General features: G+C 51.4%; 1 protein-coding gene across 1 annotated transcript in view; it reads right to left on the bottom strand.

Annotated features, from left to right (window-relative positions):
• Positions 1 to 1,911: 1,911 nt before the first annotated feature.
• Positions 1,912 to 22,388, bottom strand: part of LOC136296078 (hydrocephalus-inducing protein homolog) — a 73,955-nt gene continuing 53,478 nt past the window's right edge. The window contains exons 43-70 of the mRNA XM_066194902.1: positions 22,334 to 22,370; positions 22,205 to 22,297; positions 21,683 to 22,132; positions 21,025 to 21,183; positions 20,410 to 20,597; positions 20,053 to 20,235; positions 19,692 to 19,811; positions 18,292 to 18,451; positions 18,014 to 18,186; positions 17,649 to 17,847; positions 16,865 to 16,964; positions 16,207 to 16,306; positions 15,546 to 15,714; positions 15,020 to 15,258; positions 14,634 to 14,706; positions 13,799 to 14,003; positions 13,182 to 13,414; positions 12,445 to 12,596; positions 11,310 to 11,502; positions 10,640 to 10,748; positions 9,808 to 10,059; positions 9,318 to 9,460; positions 8,750 to 8,971; positions 6,870 to 7,030; positions 6,262 to 6,362; positions 5,521 to 5,682; positions 4,974 to 5,196; positions 1,912 to 4,186 (exon numbers count right to left, since the gene is read on the bottom strand). Coding sequence (XP_066050999.1) covers positions 4,024 to 4,186; positions 4,974 to 5,196; positions 5,521 to 5,682; positions 6,262 to 6,362; positions 6,870 to 7,030; positions 8,750 to 8,971; positions 9,318 to 9,460; positions 9,808 to 10,059; positions 10,640 to 10,748; positions 11,310 to 11,502; positions 12,445 to 12,596; positions 13,182 to 13,414; positions 13,799 to 14,003; positions 14,634 to 14,706; positions 15,020 to 15,258; positions 15,546 to 15,714; positions 16,207 to 16,306; positions 16,865 to 16,964; positions 17,649 to 17,847; positions 18,014 to 18,186; positions 18,292 to 18,451; positions 19,692 to 19,811; positions 20,053 to 20,235; positions 20,410 to 20,597; positions 21,025 to 21,183; positions 21,683 to 22,132; positions 22,205 to 22,297; positions 22,334 to 22,370 — 4,762 coding nt within the window. The 3' untranslated portion in view covers positions 1,912 to 4,023. The remainder of the gene's footprint in view (positions 4,187 to 4,973; positions 5,197 to 5,520; positions 5,683 to 6,261; positions 6,363 to 6,869; positions 7,031 to 8,749; positions 8,972 to 9,317; positions 9,461 to 9,807; positions 10,060 to 10,639; positions 10,749 to 11,309; positions 11,503 to 12,444; positions 12,597 to 13,181; positions 13,415 to 13,798; positions 14,004 to 14,633; positions 14,707 to 15,019; positions 15,259 to 15,545; positions 15,715 to 16,206; positions 16,307 to 16,864; positions 16,965 to 17,648; positions 17,848 to 18,013; positions 18,187 to 18,291; positions 18,452 to 19,691; positions 19,812 to 20,052; positions 20,236 to 20,409; positions 20,598 to 21,024; positions 21,184 to 21,682; positions 22,133 to 22,204; positions 22,298 to 22,333; positions 22,371 to 22,388) is intronic.

The raw sequence follows: 22,388 nt of genomic DNA, 5'->3' as shown, positions 1-22,388 counted from the left end.
TAAGGTATGTGCGTTCTGATGAAAAAACCCATGTGATGCCTTGGCCTGTGCGAGTGTATCAGGCTGAGGTGCTACCCGTGCAGGGTTAGCCAACTTGTCAGCCCTCGCATTACCTTCCGCGATAAATCCTGGCAGATTGGTATGGCTTCTAACACGCAGAACGTAGAATGGATGAACCCGGGCCTGAATGGCACACCACAGGGCCTTCAGCCAACGAAACAGATCAGCATTGCTAACCTCCTTCAAAATCGAATGGCCCAAACGCTGTGCCATGTCGGCCACATAAGCGGAATCCGTGACCAAATTGAAAGGTTGCCAGGAAAACTTTTGAAATGCCATGATGGCAGCCCTCAATTCAACCGACTGGGCTGATCCATCTTCCTGACCTTCCAGAATCTGCCACCCAGATCCATCCTTCCAAGTGACAACGGCCTTTCCGGTCCGTCCCGAGCCGTCAGTAAAGACAGTGGGTCCTTGCACTGGCTCCTGACTATTTTTTGGCCGCAAGGAAATTTCTGTGAAGTTTGCCACTTGCAATAGCTTCTGGCTGGGCAGATGATAAGTAATCTGCCCTGTAAAATTTTCCAGAGCGCTTTGCAGAGAAATACTGTTTGCAAAGCTCCACTCAAATTCCAGAGCAGCTCCCAGTGGGAGAAGGCCCGTGAGGGTGCTGCATTCGCGCCCAGTCACAAAATCACAGAACATGGAAGGGACCTTCAAGATTACCTTATTCCATCGCCGTGGGGTTAGAAACGCGCTACTTTTTAGATACAACTCAATGGGGACAAATCGTCGAAATAAAACTCTTTATTAGTAACGATTCAGCTGAGCCAGGTGCGTACCTCCCTTCCCCGAGAGACGAGCATGCACACCCTCCGAGAAAATGGCTTTTTTTGATACGCTTTCTTGGCTGGAGCAGTCCCTGTCCCCTTTCCCATTGGATGGGTACTTAGAAACTTCCCTTCTCTCCTGACTGCCAACTTTTCACGGAATCACAGAATTAATTAGTTTGGGAAAGACCTGTCAGATCATCTAGTCTAACCTATGACCTAACAGCACCTTATCAACCAAACCGTGGCATGAGTGCCACGTCCAGTCTTTTTCAAACACGTCCAGGGTTGGTGACTCCACCACCTCCCTGGGCAGATGACTCCAGCGTGCAGTCACTCTTTCAGTGAAGAATTTTTTTGTAACATCTGACCTAAACTTCCCCTGGCACAGCTTAAGGCTGTGTCCTCTTGTTCTGTCAGTTGTTGTCTGGGAGAAGAGACTGACCCCTACCTGACTACAGCCACCTTTCAGGGAGTTGTAGGGAGTGAGAAGGTCACCCCTGAGTCTCCTTTTCTCCGGGCTGAACAACCCCAGCTCCCTCAGCTGCTCCTCACAGGGTTGGTGTTCCAAGCCCCTCTCCAGCCTTGTTGCCTCCTTTGGATGTGTTCAAGTGTCTCGTTGTCCTTCCTAAACTGAGGGCCCGGAACTGGACACAGCACTCAAGGCGTGGCCTCACCAGTGCCAGGTACAGGGGAAGAATGACCTCCCTGCTCCTGCTGGCCACACCATTCCTGATCCAGGCCAGGAGCCATTGGCCTTCCTGGCCACCTGGGCACACTGCTGGCTCATGTTCAGCTGCTGTCACCAGCACCCCCAGGTCCCTTTCTGCCTGGGCACTGTCCAGTCACGGTGTCCCCAGTCTGTAGCGCTGCAGGGGGTTGATGTGGCAAACGTGCAGGACTTGGCACTTGGACTCGTTAAACTTCATGTCATTGGACTCTGCCCATCCATCCAGCCTGTCCAGGTCCCTCTGAAGAGCCCTCCTATTATCCAGCAGATCGACATACACTCCCAGCTTGGTGTCATCTGCCAATTTACGGTCCCCTCCCTTCTCATCCTACCTGTTTTTTAATCACTTCTTCAACCCCACCCCTCTTCCAGCTCACAGCAACACTCCAGAACAAATCCAAACAATCCAAACAACAACACACAGAACCAACAACTTTCATTCTTTAATGTAATTACCTTTTGGCTTCAGCAAAATATCATCTCATCTCTCACAATCCACCCTTTCCTTTTATTATCCTTTTTTGCCAAAGCCCTTGATTTACTCATCCGGTCCGCTCAGCATAAACTGACTCCTTTTGCAAAGTAGTTATAAATAAGATTAATCAGTCTTTTATTAGGTCAGTGTTAAATTCAATCTATTTAAAAGTTCCTGAGTTGTCAGTTCACGTTGCTGTCCATAGTTCCTCCAGCTCAAGAGAAGTAAGTTGTAGATGGACTTGTGTGCAGTGCCTCCCATCAGTTCCACGGATGCTTGGATGAAGCAAACCTCAGATCGGAACTGTGGCAACAAAGATTGCCTTCCTCGGTGTCCATACCCGCTTCCTAAGTTCTGTGCACTAGAACAGCACGCTGTGGGGACATAGAGGTGAAGTGCAGAAGCCGTGACACTCCATCCAGCAATTTCCAGAGTCTTAGAACGTAATTTCCTATTTTTCTTTTGTCAAGGTCTGGTATGACTTATATTCCCAATGCTCAACACCCAAGGGATTGCAGCAAAAGTCTCTCTGGTGGCAAACACAGAGGTCAGTCCGGTCTTGCCCTTGACTGTTTACTATGAAATCATCTTTTGAAGATTAACTTTAAAGGGTCACTTCCTTGTACCACTGTCCAAGTTTGGAGAGGAGCTTCTACTGGTCCTTTGACTTGAGAGGCGTGAGACCACTCCTGTTCTGCAGTCCTGAACACTGTTTCAGTTGTTAAAAGTACCTGAAAAGGACCTTCCCGTGCTGGTGTAAAGGTAAAGAAGCAAATCTCCTGGTTTTACCTGGTGTATATGAAAATCTAGAGGTGACGTTGAGGGTAACAACCCTTTTCTTCCAAGACCCATGAGAGAAAGTTTAATTGCCTGCAAATCATTTCTGAGATATAAGTCATTAGTTTCAGCCAACCCCTCCTCCCTTCCCACCTGAGGTAACCCAAATAACGTTTCATATGGAGAAACTCCTATGTCCTTTCTTGGAGCAGTTCTGATCCGTAATAATGCTAATCTGCTTTCAAGCATTAATTTGGTACTTTGGTTCTTAAGGATAGCATTCAATCTCTCCACACATCCAGAGCTTTGAGGGTGCTACAGGGTATGACATTTCCAATTTATGTCTAATACAACACATACAGAATGAAAAATTTTTGAAGGAAAGTGTGTTTCCTTATCTGAGTCCATTCTTTCAATTATCGCATATCTGGGAATGATTTGTTCTAAAAGCTTCTTGGCCACTTTGGAGGTAGGAAAGGCTTCTACCCAGTGGGTGAGGTGATCAGCTATTACCAGAAGGTATTTCCATCTCTGTATTTTGGGCAACTCGGTGTAATCTACTGGCATATTTTGAAAGGGCCTAAGGGCTAGGGCTCTTCCCTCACTAAGGTGTTTTCTCATCTCTTTCTTATTTATCTTTTATCAAATCAAGCATTGTTCAGTCACTATTTGGCTATTGTATAGACTGCCTCACAGCAGCAGCAAGTTCTTAAGAACTGATCACACAGTGCTTGAGCTCTGCAGTGCATCCCGTGCTGCAGCTTAATTAAAATTTCTCCAGTAATTGCTTTATTTATTATTGGGCTCCCTTCCCTGCCTGGCTGTGACTGGAACGACACCAAAGAGAAAGTGTCTGCAGCAAGAGAAGGCTGTGGTTGGGTAACTGGTTCTGTTTGTTGTTGCTGCTGGTGTTGTTTGTTTCCCTTGTTATACATACTAGAAAAGAACTGTTCCTCTTTTCCCCGTATCTTTGCATGAAAGCCCCTTAATTCCAAAATTATAACAATTTGGAGGGAAGGGGGTCAAATTCTCCATTCCAGAGAGGCCCCAGACACCTGTCTTTCCAACCAAGACAAGCTGACAATTAACCATGTATTGCTAATTGTTTAATAACAATTAGTTAACAATTAGTAGAGACCATCAGCAGCTGCAGCAGCAGCAGACACAACGTTGGCAGCTCCTGCCAGATGCTCCAGCTGACGCAAATGCTGTCACTCAGGTGGTAAGTTCCAGTGCAACTGCTTCTGGGGTCTCTGTCCTTTCTCTTCCTGCCGTAACGCAGAGCGTTTTGGTTTATCACGACTCTTCTGCTCCCGGGCTCTGCCTTTCACAATCACCCGCACCTTCTTCTGAGTCGCCTCCAGGTTAGGGATCCTAGGAAGAAAGGGCCCGGTATCAGCCAGACGAGCATTTCCAGCACGCCACTTTTCTGTCTCCATGCAGAGCACACAGTGTTGTGTCCTCTCTCTGTGCAAGCAGCAAGCAGCAAATTAAACAACTGTTCTCGCTGCATGGAGGCTGCAGAGGTGCAAGGGCAGGGACAGGAGCAGTTAAGTGCCTGGGGACCAAATGCAACACACAGGATTCCATGTAGAGAAGCAGCCCTTGCTTGTCCCAAAAGAAGCAGAGCTCGGTCCAGGGTGCTCCCTGCGTCTCTTGTTACAGATTTTGCAACCCTCCAGGAGCTTCCTATTTCATTCAAGGTCTTTTCCCAGTGTCTCCCTACCAAGGCCAGAGGATCTTTCTGTGCTCCTGTGGGTGTGTGTGTCTGCTGCCTCTCTGGGATTGCCTGTCTCCAGGCCCCCCATCCCAGTCACAGGGACTGAAGGGAGGGTGTTAGGGGATGAACCAGGCTGCGCTGGGTGATGCCCAGCAACAGGACAAGAGGCAACGGGCAGAACCTGAACAGGAAACTCCACCTGAAGCCCAGGAAGAACTTCTTTCCTGTGCAGGTTGCCCAGAGAGGGTGTGGAGCGTCCCTCACTGGAATTACTCCAGAGCCCTCTGGACACAACCCTGTGCCATGTGCTCTGGGATGACCCTGCTTCAGCAGGGAAGCGGGAGCAGATGACCCACTGTGATCCCTTCCAACCCGCCCCAGCCAGTGATTCAGTGATACCCGTCAGCAGCATGAGTTGCCAAGCGTGTAGACGTTTCCCACCTGCACAGCATGGTGGCCGTAAACTTCCCCACGCTCTTCGGAGAGAACAGGACGTGAAAGGTCTGCTTCTCGCCAGGAGCGATGGTGCCGTGGTAGGGGTTGATGGAGAACACTGGCAGGTCATGGAGGGCATCTGGGAGGATTTCCAGGGAGGAACTGACACGCTGCAGAGGGAGGTGCTTTTGCTTTGAGTGGTGTGGCTTCTTGGAGCGGTCCTGCTGCTGCTGAGAGAGGTGCCGTTCCTTGGAGCTGCGCTGCTTCTGGGAACTCTTCTTCTGCTTCGAATCCAGCTGCTGCTCCTCAGAAAGCTGCTCCTCCTCAGAAAGCTGCTCCTCAGAAAGCTGCTCCTCCTCAGAAAGCCGCTCCTCAGAAGCCTGCTCCTCCTCAGAAAGCTTCGTCATGTCATTAGGGTCTATCTCCGGAAACTCTGCCTCGTCCTCATAAAACAGCTCCTCAGAAAACTCCTCCTCCTCCTCCTGGTCTGTGTAAAGGCACTCCTCCTCAGAAAGCCGCTGCTCCTCAGGCTGCTGCTGCTCCTCGGAATCCTCCTCCTCCTGCTGCTGCTGCTGCTCAGAATCCTGCTGCTCGGCAAGCTGCTGCAGCTGCCACAGCTCAGAAGGATGGATCTCAAAAGGATGGTCCTGCTCCCACCAGAAACGACTCACCAGCTTCTTCTGATGCCTTACAGTAGCAGAAGACAGGAACCGCCCTGCAGAGAGGAAGAGGACACCTTTCAAAGACAAAACCCTGTGTTGCCAGCAACTCTGCCTCCTGCTGCAGGTAGGCGGAAGAGAGCTGGGATGCACTTGGAGCATCTCTGGCCAAGTACTTTCAGCAGGAAATAGAGCGTCTGGGAGCAGGGTCCCTGCCTGCAGCACACACTCCCGTGCCAGAGCAGGAGAGCTGGTTTTAGACAATGACTTTGCATTTGCCCTGGAATGGGGAACTGCACACGGACAGGGGCTGTAGGGCAGCTCACGCATTACACCATTGTTTTTCCCAGTCTCAGACTTCTCTCAGAGATGACCTGATGTCCCCTTCCCAGCCCTGACCCAGGCACGTGGCTTTCCCCAGAGTCTGCCTCAGCTCCTTTGCAGAGCACAAGTGGCAGAGCGAGAACAAAAGGGGCTGAAAGGCAGAGGGGGGCAAGGAGAAAACTCCAGCTGCAGCTGGGAAGATGCTGATGAAAGTGGATGTGTGGACAAGGATGAAAAAGCAAGTCATGTTTTGGAGTGAAGTGGCAGGGTGTTCTCCCCAGGCCCTCAGCTACCGAGTGAAATGCCCTTACGCATCAGAGTGGTTGAGTATGGCTTCTTCACTGCTTCACTATCTGCAGCTTCCTCCCAGGAGTATTCCAGGGCTACCTTCCCTGTGTTGTGCATCCTGAAACTGAAAAGCAAGGAGGAGGAATAAAAAAAAAGGTCCAATAAATATAAAGCAAATAGTACAGTAACATGGCCTGATGGACTCCTGGTATCAATTTCTCCTGAGGAGCATCTTCTTCCCCAGGCAACCCTGCCACGTTCCGCTGTCCTGGGTGGCCCAGAAATGTATTTCCAAGTCTGGAAGTTTAAGAGGAAAGGGCCAACATGGTGCCCAGGACATTGAAGCTGAGGGGCTTACTCTGGACTTTAGGTTTTGGTTTGACTGCAAACTTATTCTTGAGCAGATGAGGACAGGTGACAGGCAGTGAAAGCAAACCCACGGCTGTCCTCAGCAGAAGGGTGTGGCAGCACTGAACCTGTCCTGACCACCACCTCCTGCTTGGCTTTGCGTGCACGTGAATGGGCCTGTGCTGGTTTTGGCTGGGGTAGAGTTCTGGGAAGCAGGCACTGGGTCAGCCCTGGGCAAAGGCAGCTCCCGCTCACAGGGCCCTGCCTGGCCTCCAGCACTCACGTGGCTCTCCTTGTCTGGAAGGGCAAGGTATCCTTGAGCTGGACCACAGTCGTGTTCAGTTTTAACTGGCTGTAGGCAACAACGGCGCTGAGGTACAGCTCGGCCTCCTGGCTGCTGTCCTCCAGCACAGCGTGAGCTGGTTCTGGGACTCTCTTGACCACCTGCAAACAGAGGAGGGAGGAATCACTGAGCAGAGCCCACAAAGTCAGGCTGAGAAGGGAGTCTTTTGGCCTCCGGGATCAGCCTCATAGAGGGACTGGAAAGGACCGTTCACTTTCACTTCCCTGCAAAGATGACAAAATAGAGACTGCTCTGCTACGGTAGTTGTTTCTACCCACTGATCAAAGCAGTCACTACTACAGCTGTTAATATACCCATGGCAACTTGTGGAGTCCCTCGTGCCATTAAAGGAATTTCCAACTGCCCTGCCCTGGAAAAGCTAGGATTAAAAATACCCCAGGTGTAAAAAAAGGCTTCTCCCCCGTGGCTCCTTGCAAACATTGTGCAATTTGCTCTTGGGGTTTTGCAAGTCCATCACTCCTCCCATGGTATCCCCTCTCCCTGTTTCCCCATTGGCTATGGGGCCTGGTGTCCTGTTCCTCTCTTCCCTACGGTCACTTGCCCTCTGCCCTGTCCCCGGGACCACCCATGAACATGAGACCCTACAGAACCGAGGAAAACCACATGGCCACTCTCTTTCTGGCCTCTGATTCACCTTCAGCACACGGAATAAACACTTGCTGGAAATTTATCTGGGGCTGGGAGCCTTCTGCCTCTCTTGCTGAGCTAGCCTGGTAACGTGGGTGGTTATGTGAGCTTGAATTGCTGCCTGAATACTTCTCAAGCAGTTTCTCTACGGAGAGGCTGACTGGGATTTAGAAAGGCTCTAAGTGCACTCCTAAAAGGACGCACTGCTACAGAGACTATAGCTGCGTTCCAGTGCCTGCACATCAACCTTGTAGAGGGACTGGCTTTTTTCCTGGTCCCCTATAAATACAGCAGGTCTCAAAATTAGGGTTAAGTTCCCCTGCTGGAGCTTTGTGGATGGAGAAACCAAAGACTGAAGAGTTCTGGAAAGCACCTTTTTCTTCTTGTCTTAGGAGAAAGTGCTCTCCACATGTCACGTGTGGAGCAACAACCACACTGCAGGGAGCTGGCAACGGGCATTTTGGGATGGGAAAGATCTCACTAGGAAAGTCTCCAACTGCAGATGTTCTGATAGAAAAGAGGATGGTTTAGAGGCCTTAAAATGGTCCAGGAACTCAGAAAGAACCTTCAGCCAAGACGAGTGTGTTTGGCAATAATGACAATAAAAGCAAGAGCATCTGGAGATGATCCTTCTCCAGACTCCTCCATACTGTCATACAGTGCCTGGGCTACTCCATGCTGAGATATCCCACACAATACAGAGATCACAACTAAAAACTCTGGTATCCATGCAGACAAAACTTGGAGTTCACCAGCACGTGCAGGAGAAGTATACTTCTCTCCACTTCCATAGAAGAGACAGAGTGCAGCAGACTTAACTCCTTGTTGGTGAAAAGGCACCAAATCAGATGAAGAGATTTCAAACACCATAAAAGGGGATAAAATCATGAAACATTGTCTCCCATTCAACACGGGCTGCAACCCTTGTGCTTGTTGTGGCACAGACTCATAGTTTGTGTTGGCTAAAGGTCTCTTGTCAAAAGGCCTCCCCCTCTCACGTGAGTGTGTCCGGTCACTGTGCATCCACCTCTCCCCTAGAATGCACTGCTGGTGAACCTCACGGCTGTCCAACGTCCAGAGCAAGCAGGAGCTGCTCAGCCAGCAGTGATGGGGGTTACCGTGGTTCTTTTTGTAGAAGCTGGGTTGTCTTTTTTTGCCATTTTGCTTCTCACCTTCCTTTTTTCAGGCCACCTGGCTGCCGGCTCTTCCCTGGTGGTTTGATTCCATGTGACAATGCGCATTTTGTTGTCGCAGTCCTGAACCTCCCCTCCTGGCAGCTCAGAGTTGATCTCGGTCACCTTACATTTCACAAGGTGCCTCCTGAAGGTGGCTGGGACATCTGATTTCAAGGTCACTGTGATGTCCTTGGCACAGCCAGGATGGAGATGTCCCACCTAGGGAGAATCAGGGAGTCAAAACCAAACTGGAAGCACTGCCAAGGGCAGGACTGCCAGCAAAAGGGACTGATGTGGTGAGCAGCTGTGCCAGGAATCTGCGCGTCGGAGTGGATTTATGTGAAGTTTGATAGACAAAAGTATGAACGGAAGGTGCCACCTCCCATAACATGAAGCCTTTTCTGCAAGGCTGGCAGCCACTGCCAAGCCAGGGACTTGGCATCTTGGCATCTCCTACGTGGCACTGGAATGGGCTGTCACTGGTACGTGAGGACTGCCTGCCAGCTCCTGGGAACACCAGGGCAGGGCTTGAGCAATGGGGAAAGGCAGAGCCGTCCACGCTCACCTTGGGAGAGAACTGGAATGGTGCGTTTGCCTCCCACTCAAAGCGCATGACCTTCGTACAGGTGTGGTTGGTGATGGTGAAGGTCCTGTTGCAGGGCTCTCCAACAGAACAGTCCCCAAACTGGATGTGATTCGCTCGGACAGCTGTTGAGGAGGAGAACAAGGCAACCTCAGCATGCAGGGAGCTCCATCCACCCCCCTTCACGTGCACAGACACCTGTATGTTCAATGCTTTCTTGCTCCAAGCCTTCCTCCCTCTGGAAGGGAGTTTCCCAGGCGGCTCCCCAGCCCACCACTTTCAGGGAAACACCCTGACACACCCCTAAGCCAGCCACATGAAGCACAGCACACACTGCTCTGCAGGCATGGCTGCCACGCCCACAGGCCACCAAGTCCAGTGGGTGACAGCCCAGGCCTGGCTAGAGAGAGGACACACATGATCAGACATTTCCCTCTTCCTTGCTCCACCTTGGCAGCCTCTCCTCTCTTACCATCAATGATGTCTTTCTTCAGAATGCTCTCAGCATTCCGCTCCTGTGTATCTTCCTCCAGTCCGTCGAGGGTGAATTCATCCTGGTGGCCTTCACCCACCAGCTCCATTAGGGTCTTGTTAGAGTATTTGTCCCCCACTAAGGCACGAATCCTCCCTTCCAGTCGTTGAGCCAGGGTGGGTTTGAAAATGACATCGAACTCTGTCGATTCCCCAGGATGCAGAAGCAGGAAAGGCTTTGGGGGCTTGCTCTCTGCACAGCAACGGAAATCAGAGTTAAGTGATACGGCGGTACAGAGGAAATATTTCCATAGGCTGTTTGAGGAATGAGAGGTTGAAATCAGCTGCCTCCTAAGCACGGGTTCTACCCCCAGTGGTTCCAGACCCTCTTCCTGTGTTCACAAGACTGCCACCTCCAGACACATCACCGCTTAAGCAGCTTAACCTCAGGTTGATGCCCAGCCCGCATTCCATCTGCTTCCAGCCAGCTCCAGCCGTGTGGAAAGCGGAGCCAGAGAGTGCTTTTGGCTTCTGCAGGTTGTCTGTGTGCTCAAGGGCTGTGTCCATTCAGGCTGGTGCCTTCCCTCAAGCAGCAAATACCTCAGAGGGTCCACTGAGGTAGTGACAGTCCCGCACAACTCAACCCACCTTGTCTAGAGGAGCCAAAGAACTTCTTACAACTTGCTAGGAGAAAGTCCCCAAGAAAAGCTTGGGGGACAGAGAGCCCAAGGAAAGAAACTGTGTCTAACATCTGGCTGCTGCTCAGAGAAGCCAAGAGCAGGGCACACGTTTTCCCTCTGTGCAGGATCACACTTCACGGTTAATGAATTTACCGTGTACAGCAGAGTCGTCTTCCGCATCTTCAATGTAGAATCTCTCAAGTGTGGAGCCCCTGCCTTTCAAGAGGAACGCTCCGTGCTCATCCTCCAGGTGTAACATGAACTGAGAAAAGGGAGCACAGAGCACATTGACACTGGTGTGAGCACAGGGTAGGAACACAGGGACTGACCCCGCAGTGCTGCTGGTCCCGCATGGGAACCCAGCACCTCTCCCACTACAAACAGCACTTAGCACAAAAGTTAAGTCAAACCAGCTGGGAAAAAAGAGCGCTCAGAGGCATTTGGATGGACCTGACACAGAATCAAACAGGACAGAAAGTAATGAGCAGAATGTAATCAAGCCACAACTAAGTTTACTTAAAATGCAGTAAGCTGGGATCGAAAACAATCTAATGGAGCTGGAAAATCACCCCATGTCCATGAGAACAAAAGGTGACCTGAGAGATGGGGGGAAATACTGCACCACCTTTCCTGTGTTCAACTTAAAGAAGAAAGGCTAGAGGCACAATTTTCAAGAACTCCCTTCTTGGAGAACACATGTCAGTCACTTGCTTAAAAAGAATTTCTGACACCTCTTCCCAGGTCTGCCGTGTTTTTTGGGACCCTTCCCCTGTGCCACAAGCACTTGTTCCCAAACCAGACCATTCCTTGAGCAGGTCCTCACCTTGACAGGTATTATGCCCTTGTTTTGGATGACCAGGGGGAGCATCTCTGACTCCCCCGGCCGGAGCCTCTTGAAGCACAGCACGGAATTTCCCCTCCTGCTGCAAGCACTTGGGCTCACGACTGTCAGCTGCGGCTCATGCCCCTTCCCGCTGATGGTGAAGGTCAGGATTTGAGGTTTAAAGTTCGCAGGGCTGCAGGAGAGGCACAGAAACAATTTCAGCTGGCACTAACCCATTTCTCACTGGGCGAGTGAGGCAGCAAGGGCCACCCACAGTGTTTTCCCTGCCTGATGCTCCTGAACCACACAACGCAGCCCCCACCAGGCTCTTCCCAATCCACTCAGGGCCATTCACAAGAGGACTCTGTTCCAAAGCGCCCTCCACAATAACAATTCAAAATAATTTCAGTTAATTGAATCGTGCCCTCCAGGAGGTAGATAATGAGGCACCAGATGAGACATGGCAAATCTCCTGGCTGCAGTGAGATGAGACACATGCAACAAGCAAAAGCACAGCATGAAAGCAGTACAAAAGCAAGTAGGCAAAAATAAATCATTGTCACCATCAGTAAAGATCATTTCCAAGCAGAGTAAGAAAGCAATTGCATATTAGCAATTAGACTTCTCTTGCTCCAATTCAGCCACTAAAAGGTTGAGGAAGGGCAGGTCAAAGCTGCAGTACACAGGTCCCAGGGCAGAGGAACTGTGCTTCTCTTTCATACCAGCTCCAGTCCCTTACATAAAATAGCTTAATGAATACCAGGGAATCACAGTGATCAGAGGAGCACTTAATTTTACAGGTACACAGGAAATTGTGACTGCTGACCTGCTGGCACAGGAACTGTTTCATCTAAGCCTTTGTCCCTGGAAATCCCCAAGTCAGCTGCAGCACATCTCAGTAACTTTCAGCTGGCTACCTAATATTTCCCTGTCTTCATAATTCCTCATAAAGGATAAACCATCAGTCTCATTTTTTGGCTTTCTCTAACAGTTACTGCCTCCCAGATCATCTCATGCCAAGTACTCTGCCTATGGCTACTGAAAGCATTAGAGCTAACATAACAGGAGGCCTGTGCCTGCCGAGTGGAGAGGGAGCTATCACTGAAGCCTTCCCCAGTATTTCACAGTCAGTTACCCTTCTGGGATGACAAGGGAAGCCTTGAAAGTGCAGTCGTAGGTCTGCTCATCTGGTGGGGTGAAGGTCACCGTAGCAACAGCACAGGATGAGCCCTGAATGGACATCTTGACCGGATGCAACTTGAAAACGTTGTTGACAGGGCTTTCATCCTTGGGGGAACGCAGAGAGCAGTGTTAGGAGAAAAGACCTTTCAACACGACACAGTTTTATTCATAAATGCATTACTGAGAACAGCCCCAGGCAGTGTGTCCTCCTCCCTGTTTCCCTGGGCAGGCTCCCTCCCTCCCAGGGAACGCTGACCTTGTGCTGAAGCATTCTGTGTTTTGAGCCCTGGCCGCTGCCCCAGCATACATGGGAGGTGGGCACTGCTTGGAAAACCCTGCAAATAACCTGGAACTGGCCTTCAAAGTGAAGGAAAAGCCAGGGAGCCTGAGGAAATGCCTCCTTTGAGCCCTGGCATGTCAGTTCATGACAGCCCCTCTCTGAGTGTGCTTCCAGGAGAGGTTCAGAAGGATTCGCTTCTCCCACCGAAGACCCAGAGGTGTGAGCCAGAACCTTGCCCGAGACATGCAAAACTCAACACAACTCTTCCCTGGCTCTGCTGCTCTCCCCTGCAGTTTGACCTGCACTGAGCTAGACTAGTCTGGGCCCCAGGAAGCAATGCATCTGGAGAACAAAACGGACTCTCACACTGCCTTTAGAGGGACACCATCACCTTGGCCTCCTGTTCTTACCTTTCCACACAGGGGTCTGATGGAGAGCACCACATCACACGGCAGGCTGCTTGCATTGTAGATACTGAAATGAGCTTCAGCTTCTTGCGCAACCAGAACCTTGTTGAAGATGAATTTGTTCTCGTCTCTGATGAACAAGCCCACGCCTTCCACTGACCGCAGCTTGCGGCTGAGGTCAGTGCTGCGGCAGATCGGGTACTTCTCAAAGATTGACAGGACATCCTCAACGAGTCCTGTGGATAGACCAGAGGGATGAGCATGGAGGAGAAGCCTCGCTGATGAATTTATCTGGACCCTGCTGGCCTCTCAGGAGGCTTTTCCTCTCAGTCACCCTTTCTGCCCTGGGTGACTGCTAAACCCAGCCTTGGGTGGGGGAGCTGGCTATGAGGATGGAGCTCAGTCAACCTCGGTCTTAGAGAGCGCTGCTTTCCTTTTATGCTTCCATGCATCCCTCTCAGCCTGGGAAGGATGAGTCTGCTGGTGGACTTGAAGAGGGCTGGAACCTCTGAGGATTCTAAGGTGGGACACCAAGGCTGGCGTGCCTCTCTACCCAAGCAGCAAGTTTAGGTGCTGATCAGCAGCAGGTGTGACCAAGGGAACCTGTGGGCAGTACGTACCTGGGAGGCAGGACTCGGCAGTCAGGGTAAAGGGAATGCCAAGGGGATTGTCCCTGGGGTCTCTGCCCGTGATGTCAATGTAGAGCTGCTCCTCACATGTCCCCTCCTGCCCTGCCAGGCATTCCACTGTGATCTTCTGCTGGCCCCACGGACTGATGGAGCCGGAGCAAGGGGACACCGTGAACATGCCAAGACTGAGGGGACCCTGCAGAAAAAGTTCCAGGAGAGGCTGATGGCTAACAGCTGTGCCTTGAGCACCCCAGCAAAGAGTGTGTCCCGCCTTGGCCTCCAGCTGGGCCCAAGCACCCCAGTCCCAGGGCAGGGAAGGATGACTCCATGGCCCAAGGGCAGCCCCAGGCTGAGACCAACCAGCCAAGAGGAGCTGCAAGCCTGTCCCAAATAGCAGAGAGAAAGGAGTTTGAGTGTAAAGAATGAAGGTGGTAGCTGTGATCCTTCAGCCTCCAGAGGTAACACAGGAGAGCAGAAATAGCTGTGAGAAAGGACAGGAGAAAGGTAGATGACTTGGAAGAAGAAAAAGCAATGTTTGCTGAGCTCTGCAGACTGGGAGTTCACTGAGGCGTGTTTTTGCTTCTGTGGTGTTCACAGACATATGCTGGCTAGCAGCTACCAAACACAGGACCTGCTCCCCCCTGTTGATCCCACAAGTCCAGGTCAGAGCCAAAGTACAGGAGTGTCAGTGGGATTGAGCAGATCCTGGGTTCCATCCTGTAGACCATGTCCCGCCCTATAGCCATGAGCCCCCAGCCAGGGCACAGCAGCATCTTCTCACATCCCTCTGCAGCAGCAGCACTGTCGGGGAGCAGGAGTCACCCACCTGTGTCAAGGAGCTCGATTTCCTTTCCGAGGACTCCTCTGCAGCTGATGGAGCAGATTCCTCTTGCATTGAACTGAGAGGAGAAAGCAGAGGTATCTGTCATGCTGAGCTCCCCTGCCTTTCTCTGAGGCCAAAGCTGGCCTTCCTCCACACGGAGGGAAGCCTTCCTGCTCCTGATGGCTCCCAGAGTGCAGCACCCATTGCTGGACAGGAGCTCTATCACCAGCTTTGTACTACACCTGGGGACACTGCGGTGTTTTTTTGCTCCCTCTCCCCAAGCCAGGGATGCAAACGGACAACAGCCCAGGTCTCCTGGCTGCCTGCCACATACCAGCCATGGGCTGGTGCCTCCTCAGACAGGAAAGGTGGTGCAGGGCTTCTCGTACCTTTGGCTTTCCCATGCAGATGCATCCTCGGGTGCTTGGTGGATGTAGAATTCGAAGCTGAGCATGCCTTTGTTCTCCAGAATGACAGTCTGGGTCTTCTTGGTGCCCTCGAGCATGGCACCGAAGTCGATGGGTGAGGCGGGCTCAATGCTGTACTTGCTGTACACAGCTCTCGCCGACACCCTCAGTGGGATCTCGGCAACAGTCTGGCCTCCTTCCCCTGAGCTGCCGTCTATCACCTGTGTCCACAGGAAGGGGTGGTAAACACAGCAAAGAGGCCAGCCTCTACCCCAGTCCCCAGTCTCCACCCCAGGCCTCCATCAGTTTACCCCTCCCTGTTTAAGCACCGCCTCCAGAGTCAGATGCTCAGCTCCACTTAAGAAGCCTCCCAAATGGTTTTGAAAGACTTTGTTTGTGTACGTAGGAGAGAGGATTCTCCAGTTAAAGCACTCCTTCCATTCGACACCTATCCCGTTTACACTCCCAAAATGTCGAGTGGTAACACAGCCTGGCCCAAGCAGCTCACCTGGCAGTACAGGATGGGTTTGTTCTTGAGGAAGATTTCACTTGTGGGGTGGAAGAGCATCTCAATATTCACACCAGGCTGGGAGGCAGTCAGCACGCCTGACCGAGGCTCAACGCTGAAGTGGGATGCCAAGTCTTGCATGCTGGCACCTGCACCCTTCAGCGTGAAGCTGGGGAGAAAGGGAAGGAATGGAGATCTCTGCAGTTAAAAGTACAGGCACCACCAGCACGGCCAGGACTTTGCATAGGACCAGAAAAAAAACAAGAAAAAGGGAGAGTTCAGCTCTGCTCAGAGAATCCTGGATCTTGACAGAGAGTGCAGACAATCACAAGGTTAAGGCATGAAACCTTGACACCAAAATTTTTCATTCACTTCTTTACAGAGTCTCAGAAAGAGAAAGGAAGTGACCATCAAAGAAAAGCAATGAATCTCATCATTTCAGTGGCTGAAATTTTTGGGGCTCTCCTTTGGGTTCATGCTGAGCTGTGAAGAATTGCTGGTTTGTGGCTGGATTCTCTAGTAAAATAGTTGAGATTAGAGAGTCCAGGTTTTGTATTTCCCATGAGGTAGCCAGCATGAAAACAGGTTCTAGCCATTGACAGAGGGAGAATGCAGGCCTGGGAATCTGAAGAAATGCTCACTACCAGGCAGCTGGACTCACCTGTACTCAATGTCATATACCCCTTTGTTCTTTAGACTCAGGACTTTCTTCACCTTATCCAGGACATTAATGGTTCCAAATTCCAAGCTTCCATCTGGACCTGCAGAAAACACGCAGAGCCAGGTCAGAAATGGTATTTGTCAGCTGCAGAACATGCCAGGTCACAAACTACGTGGAGGTCTTGACACAAAACCCTTTCCAGCAAGTTTCCCTTCTTGACAGTATTTTCCAGCTATTTGTCTGCCCTTTCTCTTCTTACTCAAAATATCTGCAGGATTAGTAGCTAAGGAAATTACTTTATATGCTGTGCTGAGCCCGTGGGAGTTGCCAACTGCCTGTTCACATCACTGTTGTTTCAAAGCCCCCAAATCCAATCTGCACATGAAGCTGCACACTTCAAAGTTCAGAGGGAAGAAACTTAAGGCTGTCAATGCCCTGACAATGCATTATTCCACACCACTTGCAGGGTATGTGCTTCATGTGTCCATGCCATCCTTGCATGCTATCCCATCCCATCCCATCCCATCCCATCCCATCCCATCCCATCCCATCCCATCCCATCCCATCCCATCCCATCCCATCCCATGCGCTTTGGTCGCCCGCCCCCCAAGGTAATGCAGTGCACCTGGACTGCTTTGTTTGGGAGGCGTCCACTGACCTTCAGGCATGTCGATCCTCAGAGAAACATCATAGACCTTTGCAGAGATTTTGATGTTTTCAGCCTGAACAATCCCCAGGATGTTTTCTGTGTCTGAAACCTGAGGCAGCAAGAAACAAACACTGTTCAGATCATTCTTTTGGTAGACAGCCTCTAAGTCCTTGTCTCTGCTGGCTGCTTCCCCTATGGCCTCCCAGGCTTCACAAGCGTCGGTGGACTCCCAAGCTTTGCTAACCTGTTCACCTCATGGGCTGCCCCAGTGGGATTCAGCTGCAGTAAAAAACCCTATCAGCCCAACTCTGCACTCCTACAGCAGGGAATGATGCTGCTAAAGCATCCTTGAGAGGCACAGGGATGTAAGAACAACCACAAGAAGTGTGAGGTGTCTCAGAGCAGGTGCCATTGACAACCCTCTGCCACCACCTAGCACTCTCTCGGAAATGCAGCCCCTAAAGCATGGGGAACAAAATCCCAGGGGGAGAGTTTGTTGCACCATGCAGAAGGTTCAGGCAAAGTCCAGGAGGAATGTAGAGATCACGCTGCAGTCCGTACAACCAAACAACAACCTTCAGCCGTTGACAGGGACAAGGTGGTTGTGGTACAGGCTCAGGATGCAGCGTCTGGTTATCTGGGGGGATGTGGATGCACTGCACATTCTGGCAAACGCTGTGTAGAGGCAGAATTTGGGGTCACAGCACCCTTGTGTCTGTCAGGTGCAGCTCTTCCTGACTCTGTCCCTAAGAGCGCACGGCTGCTCTGCCAGGCAGGGCACAGTCCCTCTCACCTCAAGTCGCAGGATCTTTTTAATGCTGCCAATCTGCCTGGCCTTGAAATTCAGTGTCACTTCAAATTCTGAGCGGGGAGCAATGATGCCTCTATCTTGTGACACAGAGAAGTCCTCAACAAGGTCATCCAGCCCACGCAGCTGCCAGGCCATGGGCAGCAGGGTGTCGTTTTTCAGGACCAAGGTCCTGCTGTCAGTCCTGCAGAGACAGGAAGGCACCTGGCATCAGCTGCTGGATGGTCACACCAGCCTCACCACTGAATGCAGCTCCATCCACGGCCCTTGGAGCAGCTCCATGCCCTGGAAACCAGAGTCAAAGGTTTTCTCTTTGTCACCAGTCTTGGAGTGCTTGTGGGATGACTGACCTGTGCAGACGGAGCTTGTCAAAGGACAGCTCCAGGGGGCTGACGTCCAGCTTCACGTGCACCCCGTGGCAGCACAGGCTGAAGACCACTGGCTCCGGGTTCTTCGCAATGCAGCAGATCAATCTGTCTTCCAGGAAGCCAGGGGAACTGGGGTATGCCCAAATGGTCAGCTCCTGCACCCAGCCCCACAGAAAGAAATAGAAAGAGCACTGCGTGTGAGCAGGAGGAGCAGCCCCTGGGCACTTCTGCGGTGCCTGCTCTACCTGCCCTTCACCTACCCGCTTCTCCGCTGGCCTCAGGGTCATGCTGGGAGGGTCCAAAAGGAATGTATCTGATTTCATGTCCTTCTCAAAGGTGAAGTGGACCTCTACGTCCATGGGGGAGTTGTTGAGGATGTTTATAGTCTCCTTGTTGCTGTGGCTGTTCTGGGCCTTGTACCTGTCCACAAAAGGGGAAAAGGCTGCAGAGGAAACTGTTGCCTGTGCCGCACATGGAGGAAAGCACCGTGGGCACCCAAGGAAGCGGTGCTGGGAGATCCTGCTCTAACAGACAAGTGAGGGAAATGGATCCCAGTCAGGGGCATGAGCATGTGCTCATCCTTGCCTTACTTTGGTGCCTTTCCCTGTACCCGGTGCCTCCACCCCAGAAGCCTGATGATGCTCAGGCCACTTCAAGGGTTTTTAATACAATGTACATTCAAAGGTGCCTAGAAAAATAACAGGAGACCAGGCGCATGGGTTCTTTCCCCTTCTTTCTTTCCCTGCCTGGTATAAAGAAAAGCTTTTGGAAAAAGAGTTTAGCTGATCTCTTTCATAGAAGTCATGCAACTGCTTTGGATTTCATGGGTTAGCTCAAAGTCTGAGAAAGAAATATAAAGCATCAATTCCCAAGAGGAATGCCAAAAGATAAAAAATAACCCTTCTCTCAGGTGTGGAAATGACTTTGGAGTGAAAGGGTTAAAGAGGCAAACAGAAATCCCAGATCATCCATCAACCTGTCTAAAGATTGTCTGTATTTTAAACTATTTCGATTTCATTTCCTTGGGTTGTCAAAATTGACCTAGCCTTCCAGAGATCCCATGGAGACAAGAATTTAATGTTAAATATTATTTTTTAAGAAGTGACCGTAGAAGTAGAAATATGCAATAGCTTCAATGACAACGTGTTTAGGTGGACTTCATCCAGCAGTGAGGATGCAATGTCATTACAGGAAGATGTAATTCCTGCTCTACGCTCCCCCTGACACCCATTGGCAGGTCAGCCATAAAATCTTACTAATAATTACAGATTAATGAAAGGTTTGAAAAACTGTCCACGGAATAATTGCTCAATCAGGCTACCTGCAGAGCTCAAAGCACTTCAAAAACCACCAGAAAGTTCATTTCCTAAGGGCTGAACTGGGATGTAGAGGGGGACAGGAGTTGCCCCCAGGTCACCTTTGGACTGGCAGCAGCATGTGGCTCTGGCCACCGAGGCAGCCACCAAGGCACCCACTGGGTAGGCAGAGCAGCTCCTCCAAGGCTCACGTGCCCCTTATCTGCTCAAGTTCACACACCCGTGGCCCTGCAAACCCGTGTCTCCCAGGACTCTGGCCGGGACTGCCCTGGATTGTGCCACCAGGACAGCATGGCTCTCCAAGCGTGTCCAGGAAAGTACAAGGCCCAGCAGGGAGCACATACCACTCTCTTGATTTCCCACACAGCAGCGGTCCAAAGTGGAATTGCTTTGTGCTCTCAACGTATTCTTTGAAGATGATTTCATCTGCCTCCATGGTCTTCCTCCACTGTGGAAACACCAGCCTGGGCAGAGAAAGCGGAGAAGGAGGAGCTATGAGATGCTCCAAATAGGAAATGTAGTCAGAAAACCATACCCCTTCCTGGTGGCTGAGGTACCACCTGCCTTCCCAGCTCCCAGCACAGGAAGGAAGAGATGCTGGACGACCTCAGGCAGCACGATGTGCCCAGGCCAGAAGCCCCAAGGGGCAGCCCTGCTGTGAGTTCAGGGGCAGCAGCGTGGGAGGCTGCCGGGGGCCAGCCTTACCGTGGGTCCTGGCTGATGCTGGGGTACAGGCCGGTGACACTGCAGGGCAGCTCGTACTGGCGCTTTGTGCCCACCAGCTCAAACCTCAGTGTCTGCTCAAACTTCCATGGCTTTTGGGTGGAGAAGTGGACCTTCAGTTCCACCTCACCGTGGGCAGGCACTATCCACCGGTACCGTTTCAGCCTGGCAATTAAAGAGGAGGCTTCAGACATTGCTAAGGAGCAAATCAAACGAGGAGGGTGCGCTCGCCATCCCATGGAGGCACTGGCACAGGGTCGCTGTGGAGCTGGGGACGATGGACCTTGTTTGGCAAGAGGGCCAAGAAGCAGAGGCATCACCTCCCCCCGTGCAGCTCACCTGAGGAATTCTGTGGGGATTGAGGCACTTTTCAGTGTACTTTTGGGTCTGGTTGTGGAGGAATCCCGGAGATGTTCTGTTCTCTGTGTGGAGACCTGGCTGTCCTTTAGAGAGCTGTCTCTGCTGGCCTCTTTATCCGTCTTTGGTTGGCCCTCAGCAGAACTTCCCTTCACATCTCGGGCCTTGGCCTAAGGGGAGAGAGAAAAGGGAGAGAGAAGTGAGCCCTGAGACATCCCCATCCTGGAAAGCAAAAATGGAGTTTTTTAACCAATGGAAGAGCGAATAAATAAGTCCACCTGCCCATGGACTTGGTCTTCCTTATTGGTGTTTGTTTTGCCTGGGACCCCCCTTCTCAGACTCAGGACTGTCTCCTCAAGGGGAGTTGCTGGTTCGAAGTGATCTCCTCCCACTTGTCTTACAGAACTGCTCTGTCCCCAGCAGAGCTGTCTCTTTTTTCCCATACCTGACAGAAAGGAGACCTGCTGACACATGGCCCCACCACATCTTCACTCCCTCTCCACAACGATCCTTCTCCATCCAACCTGTCCCCCATGCCCTCATCTAGCCTGCCCTCTGCCCTGGCACCTTCAGTGCCAGCACCACTGGAGCACCCACCAGATCATCTTCCATAGCAGCACCTCCCGGTGCCTCAATGGTGAAGAGCTCCACGTGCTCTGCAGAGCCCAAGCGCTCCTCTGGGTAGTTGACTACGGAGAGGACAAACGCAGGGGGCAGCGGAGGCCCCTCAGGATGCAGTCCCAGATGTCTCAGCATCTAAAACAGAAGAGAAAAATCTTGTTTATACTTCTGTCACCTTCATCCTCACAATTCCTTCTTTAAAGGCACGGAGCTTTTGGCAATGGGGTTTTTGATTTACAAAATCATGAAGTACAAATGCTTTGTTATGCCCAGTGGGGTGAGCAGGCTCCAGAGCAGAGGCAAGAGCTACAAGCAGGACCAGCAGAGAAATCTCTCCTGAGTGTCTCAGCTGAAAAAACAATGACCATGAGCTGCCCTGTCCCGGGACCGTTTATAATGATTTCCAGGCTGGGAAACTCTGAACAGATGGGATACTTGTACACAGAGCACTTCCACTTTCTGCCCATCTGAGGGATGGTGATGACCTCCCCATCCACACAGATACTTACAGAGTCATTATGGAACATCATCAGGCGCCTGGAAAAGGCTCTGTGCCATTATCCCCTGGGAGGACACAATGCTCCAGGGCCCAAGACCACGGCAAGCTCAAGATCTGAGCCTTGCAGGGCTTTACCTCGTCTTCCGTTGGCAGCCTCCCACTGCTCAGGATCTCTGTAAACATGGCCTTTGGATCTGTGAACTGGATGTCCAGGCACGGCACCCCGACTCTGACTGCCTCTCCTGCAACTTGGCCTTGAGTCTTCAGCCGAGGTGACTGAGGATGGCTTTGGCGTCTGTGTTTTTGTGCGGGCTTCTTCTTCTCCACTTTCTCCTGAGGCTTACTGGTCTCCTGACCTTTGTTTTCAGCTGAAGGCAGTGCCTTGTTTCCATTTTTCATCACAGGTAACTCCACGGTACCCTGAACCCTGTCCCAGTAGGAGAAAACCTGTGCGACGTTCTGCTGTGAAAACTCATGGATCTGAAACCTCAGGATCAAGTTCTTCTCCATCTCAGCTGGGTCCTCTGAGATTTCTGTTTCTTCCTGCTCTGGGGCTTTGGTTTCCTCCTGCTCTGGGGCTTTGGCCTCTCCCTTCTTTGGGGCTTTGGCTTCTCCCTTCTCAGGGGTTTTGCTTTCCTTCTTCTCTGGGGCTTTGGCTTCCTTCGTCTCTGGGGCTTTGGTTTTCCCCTTCTCTGGTTTTGTAGGCTGCTTGCCCTTCTTCTGCTTTTCTTTCTCCTTCCGCCTCTCTTCCTCCTTCTGTCTCTCTTCCTCCTCTAAGGCTTTTGCCTCCTCCTCAAGCTTTTGAGCCAGCAGCTGCTGCTCCCTTCAGGAAACAAAAGAG

This window comes from Chamaea fasciata, unplaced genomic scaffold (assembly GCF_029207755.1).
Source record: "Chamaea fasciata isolate MVZ Bird 193981 ecotype frontalis unplaced genomic scaffold, bChaFas1.0.hap1 SCAF_12, whole genome shotgun sequence".
Classification (NCBI taxonomy): Eukaryota; Metazoa; Chordata; class Aves; order Passeriformes; family Sylviidae; genus Chamaea; species Chamaea fasciata.
This window is presented reverse-complemented; position numbering and strand designations above follow the sequence as displayed.